This window comes from Mesitornis unicolor, unplaced genomic scaffold (assembly GCF_000695765.1).
Source record: "Mesitornis unicolor isolate BGI_N332 unplaced genomic scaffold, ASM69576v1 scaffold39229, whole genome shotgun sequence".
NCBI lineage: Eukaryota > Metazoa > Chordata > Aves > Mesitornithiformes > Mesitornithidae > Mesitornis > Mesitornis unicolor.
Window position 1 is genome coordinate 1 of NW_010208630.1, and position 5,465 is coordinate 5,465.

Below are 5,465 nucleotides of genomic sequence, written 5' to 3' on the forward strand. Positions count from 1 at the left end.
GAAGGAAAAAAAAAAAAATTAAAAAAAAAAAATTTCCCTGGGCAAGACTCCCTTATTTGTTTACTATTTACTGCGGAAGTCTTTTCCTTTAGCCAGACGGGGTAATTAAGAAAAATTAAGCTGTTTAGTGCTGCAGCCTTTATTACAATGTCTAGACGAGCCGCTTTTGTCCGGACAGCCGCTGCTGTTACGGGGCATTAACTGCCGCTTCTGACCTCCCGATATTCACCTTATTGCACCTCTCTTTAGTTTTCCTAACCTTGGGAAGGTTTGGCAAACACTCATTAAAAAAAGGTGCTTTTTTTTTTTAGGCTTTTTTTTCCTTCCCCCCCACCTTCTCGGGCCGGTCCCGGCGCGCAGCTCCATCTGCCAGGAAGATGGCTCCAATCTTCATTTTCTCTGTTTTACTTTGCGACTCACCAAAAATAAAAGAATAATAATTTTGTTTAAAGCCCCTCCTTAACCCCTAGTTTATTCAAAATAAAGCTAGGCGAGATTTTAGGCCGGGGACAAGCGTCCTTTCAGCTCGCCGGCTTTGCAAAAATAAATATGAGGGAAGAAAGAAGCGCTTTGCCATCCACCGAGCCCCTTTTTTTCGTCCCTTTCCCACTCTTTTAATGAAAACCATGCGTCCCGACATCTTTTCAAGATCATTTCGTGGCAGAACCGGGACGGCTCTATCACGAAAGCTCCAAGTTGGTTTGCATTTAATTGCGCGGGGGGGTGCGGAGGGGCGCTTGGGTGGGTGAAGAAGAGCATTTTTGTGGCTTTCTCCTTTTTCTCCACCCCCCCCCCCCGCTTTTTTTTTGTTGTCTTCCGCGTTTTCCCCCCCCCCCCCCCCCCTCTTTTTTTTTTTGTTTCCCCCTACCGTTGTCAAATAAAATCAGAAGACACCATCAAAGGGGGTTGCATTCAGCAGGGTTGTATTTAAAAGCAAGGATGAGAATTTTACAAGAACACGCTCGATGGATGGGAATATAATGTGCTATTTCTTGGCTGCTGGGGGGTTTATTCCCCTCTTTCTTTGTCGTGTCCCCCCCACCCCGCCCTCGTCCGTATTCCCAATCCCATCAGAAAGCAGAAGAGCATCCAGCCTGGAAACCTCAAACATACCCCCAAAAACCCTCAAATAAATATCCGATTTTTTTCTGTATTTACACCAAATCCATGCACCACGTCACCAGCGGCATCTTCGGGGTTTCTTTGTCCTCGAAAACGTCGCGTTGCTTTCGGGCACTGCGAGAAAAAAGTCATTGTCCAAACAGGGGTGGGGGGGAAGGAAAAAAAAAAATCACTTTAATGCCCTGTGCTGGGAGTTGAACTTGTTTTCCTTAAGCAGGAATTTAAGGACTTGACTTTGCATTTGTGCTCTGTAGGTACGAGGTATCCTTGACTTAGGGAAACGCAGCTCTTTCCTCGCTGTAATTCGAGTTTCATTCATTTTCTGGATTCTTTTTTTCTTTTTTTTTTAAAGAAGACTAATACATTGTTCTCGTGAAAATGAAAAGAGGAAAAAAAAAAAAAGATTAACTACAACCGGAAAGCAGAGGACGGCATCTGGAGCCAAATTCGGAGTAGGATTACTGGGCCAAAAAAAATCCTATAAATTTCAGCTCGCTGTGAATCCAATGAAGTCCCCAGCAAAGGGGTGCTCCAGGGTGGAGGTTTCGGATTAATCCCAGTCCCATGAATATGGATGATGATATTTCTGCTATGCATTCAGGTATTTAAGCTCCTATAGAAGAAACCCACACCACAATGACCGCAAAGAGGCTTTTAAGAGGGGAAATTCTAATAAAATGGTCAAATAAAATCATAATGTAGAACAGCTTGCAATGTCTTTATTTGCCACAGAATTTCACAGAGTATCCCGGGGACTCACTTTACATACACAAAGGAATTTATTTTTTTGTTTTAATTATTATTCTTTTTCAGGATTTTTTTTTTCCTCTTGTTGTTCCTCGTCTCCCAATTCCAGGAAAAAAAAAAAAAGAAAGAAAAAGAAAATATTAAAAAAAAAAAAAGAAAAAGCACTACGAAATTTATTTACAAACCATTTCAGAGCCAGTTATTGCAAATGGATTTTTGCCTGGATTTTCCCCCCTCGCTACTCCCAAGTGTAGAAATGACACTGCAGAGGATATATATATGCATATATACACACACACACATATATATGCATATATAGAGATATTTTTTTAGATAGAAAGGGCGGATGGAGGAGGTGGAAATCGTGCTCTGCCTTGCAGCACAGGTGAGCGGGGTGGGTGTGAGTGTGCAGACACACACACATACGAGGACACGCATGTCTGTGCACATACATAAACATACGAGGACACACGTGTCCGTGTGTGACACACATACTTGAGGACACACACGTCTGTCCACACACACATGAGGACGCCCATGTCCATGTCTCACACACACACATACAAGGACATGCGTGTCCATGCGTGTCACACACACAAACACACACACACTCTCTCACACTCACCCCAATGAAGGGATTTGTTCCTACAGGGAGACTTTGGCCGCTCTTGGGATAACGCAGCTGCGCAACCCAAACCACCGCAGTGGTACCACACAGCGCTGCTATTTATTCAACTCGACAGGGTGCCTAAATAATAATAATAATAACAACAACAATAAAAATAATAATAATAATAACAATAATTAAAAACAAGAAAGAGAATTCCCAACCTGTTCAGGCAAAAAAAAGGAACGAAAAAAAAAAAAGAAGTTAAATAAAATGTTCATGGAATTCAAGTCCTTGAAGCGGGAACTGAAAGAAAATCTCACTCCTTTTCTTACTCAGCACTGTCCCAGACTTACAAACACAAGTAAGGAAAAGGCTCAAACTTTGAGGTTCTTTGTCGACTCAAAAGGAAAACCCACGCTCGCAACTGTTCCTCCCGGTCCACGCACGCTTGGCCAGCAGAGGGGATTTCAAAGCTGTTCACAACAAGGGGTTTCCAGAGAAATACTGCAGGCGGTCTCTGCTTAGTTTTTTTTCTTTCATTCTTCTGTTCTGAAACCAAATTTTAACCTGTCGGTCAGTGAGATTTAACATCCTGGACAACTGCAGCCTTTTCTCTTTGTTTATATAGACATTGAAGAAAAACTCTCTCTCTAGCTCTCTGATCTGGAATTTGGAGTAAGGGCATCTCTTCTTCCTCGTCCTGGGAGCACCTTAAAAGAACCAGAAGGCAGGGTAAATATCCTAAAGGAAAAACTCTGGGCACACACCCATCCTCCCAGCTGACCAGCTCGATAGGAGCAGCTTAATAACTCCAATTATTAATGCAGGGGGAAGATATCAGCCAGCAGCTCGCCTATTGTTAGGGGCAGCAGAGGTGAGGTTACGCAGAGGCTTAAGGACTGTGCTTGAATTCTTATTTTCCCACTGCACGGGGCTTAACGCAGAGATTTTCGGTGCAGATAGGTTATTTTATTCATTTTTTAAGAGGGAGCAGGCTGAGGCTGCAGGCAGCAGGCTGCTGGAGCAGGGTTTAGAGAGGGGGGAAAAAATAAAGCAAACCCACGCTCAGCTGCAAATCTGTTATCTGTATAGAAACAGCATGAGCAAGGTTGGAATTAGAGGAGCTGGATATTATGTTCCGCAGAAGTTTTTGATTAACTCCAGTCCTCGCCACACACGCAAATAGGAATCAAAGTAAAAAGAGAGCTGAGCATCTGAGCTGCAAAAGGGGACTTGCACCACGAAAGCAGAGAGGAAAACAGCCCAAACCCTCCCCTCTCCCCAAGAGCTCAACGCGAACTCGCAAAGTTCCCTGGATTCAGCTTTTTTTTAAAAAAAAAAAAAAGGAAGAAGACACCAAAAACCTCCTCTAAGACTGCCTAGAAAATGTGAGTGCGTGCAGAATTAAAAAAAAAACCCAACAAACAAACACACACAGAAGACCCAAACGAGCAACCACGTAAGGAAAAGCCCTTCCTGACAAAAGCTGGACGCTCCACAGGGCTTGAGGGGTGAATAAATGCCACAAAACAGAAAAGTCGAAGGAAATGCTCAGCTTTGCCTGCAAATTCGGCAGCTTTCCCCCTTAGCACCGCACCCCCACCAAGAGAAAAGACCCAACATACAGTTTTAATTAAAAAAAAAAAACCAAACAACCAACAACCCAAACCAAAACAACAAGCCCCAAACATTTTGCATGCATCTTAATGCCTAAAAGAAAGCTCAGGCAGCGCAAGTAGTGTTCTGCCCAATTGCCTTTTACCCTCAGCAACCCGGGACCAAATCCTTTTAAAATGCTCGTGTAAGTTCATGATCAAAGTTAATATTTGTCACGATGGTGTGCTTTTAAAATTTCACAGACTCTAAGATACTGTGTCTGCGCCTAACATCTCCATTTTTTTCAAAGAGCTTTTCCCATCGTAAAAATTCTTCTCGTTGGAAGAAAGAGCTTTGTAGGTTATAATAAAATCCTTTGAATGCTTATAAAACTCCACATAAAATTTGACCGACAAAACACACGGGCTAGTCCCTTAACCTTTCCATTTACTGCTCTACCTACTCGAGTTGCTGCTTTTGCTGCCTTCCTTGGTGACAGAAGAGGACGAGGCTGAAGACCCTGGGTTTGTGTTTTCCTCCTCATCTTCCGGGTCCATCCCCTGCTCTCCGCGGGATGACAGTGCGTGGGGCTGGGGCTCTGCCTCCCCTTTGCCCTCACCCTTCTGCAGGCAGGGCTCCGCCGCGTTTTCCGCCCCGCAATAGGCGTTTTCGAAGAAGCGGTCGAAACCTTGGGGCAAGACCGTGTTTTTGTTCATGCTGGTGTAAAATCCGGCGGCTGGCGGGTGGTTGGAGCTGGGGTGGTGGTGGCTGTACACGCTCTCGTTTTTCATTAGCATTTCGGTCATGGTGGAAGGCGGGATGCACTCTCTATGCATCAGATCTTCTGCGGAATAACACGAGGCGTAATTGCTCCGGTGGTGCCATTTACTCGAGGGCTCTAGCCCATAGGAGACCTCTCGCACGGGCTGCACTTGCGAGAGGTTGGCGGAGTAAGGGTAGGAGATTTGGCGAGAGGGGGCCTGTGGCAAGAAAGATGACACAGTTGAAAATTCGGGGACGTAATAGGTGCAGCTGGGGAGGTAGAGGTTGGAAGCGCACCCTGCCCTTTCTCCAAACTCAGCGCTGCGCTCCTTGCGCGACTGGGAGCAGAAGTTGCCCAGGTTCACCGAGTTAAACATCTTTCTCCTTTTCTTGCTCCTATAGCTAGATGTTTGGGATCCGATGTGCGGAGGGGAAAAAATTTGGGAAGGCGAGATGACGCGCGATCCGTCTTAGTCGCTCCGGCGGGCACGTGATCCAAAGTAGATATTGTCATATATCAGTTTGGAGCACTTAGATGCGTAGGAGTGGTTCACTTAGGTAAGATCTCAGAGGTTCAAACGATTGGTTTGCAAACACCGCAGAAACATTATGAAAATCAATCGCAGAT

General features: G+C 44.8%; 1 protein-coding gene across 1 annotated transcript; it reads right to left on the reverse strand.

Moving 5' to 3' along the window:
* Positions 1-2,956: 2,956 nt before the first annotated feature.
* Positions 2,957-5,214, reverse strand: HOXC11 (homeobox C11). Its single transcript, XM_010192577.1, has 2 exons — positions 4,539-5,214; positions 2,957-3,189 (listed from the first exon to the last, which is right to left on the reverse strand). Exons 1-2 carry the CDS (start codon positions 5,212-5,214, stop codon positions 2,957-2,959), a joined length of 909 nt encoding a protein of 302 aa, XP_010190879.1.
* Positions 5,215-5,465: the final 251 nt, after the last annotated feature.

What these genes read in the sequence shown, in the direction of transcription:
- HOXC11 (XM_010192577.1), bottom strand. Translation starts at nt 5,214, where the DNA reads ATGTTTAACTCGGTGAACCTGGGCAACTTCTGCTCCCAGTCGCGCAAG. An exon ending in CAGCAAAAGCAGCAACTCGA is followed by an intron (nt 3,190 to 4,538) that starts GTAGGTAGAGCA and finishes GGTTCTTTTAAG; the next exon opens with GTGCTCCCAGGACGAGGAAG.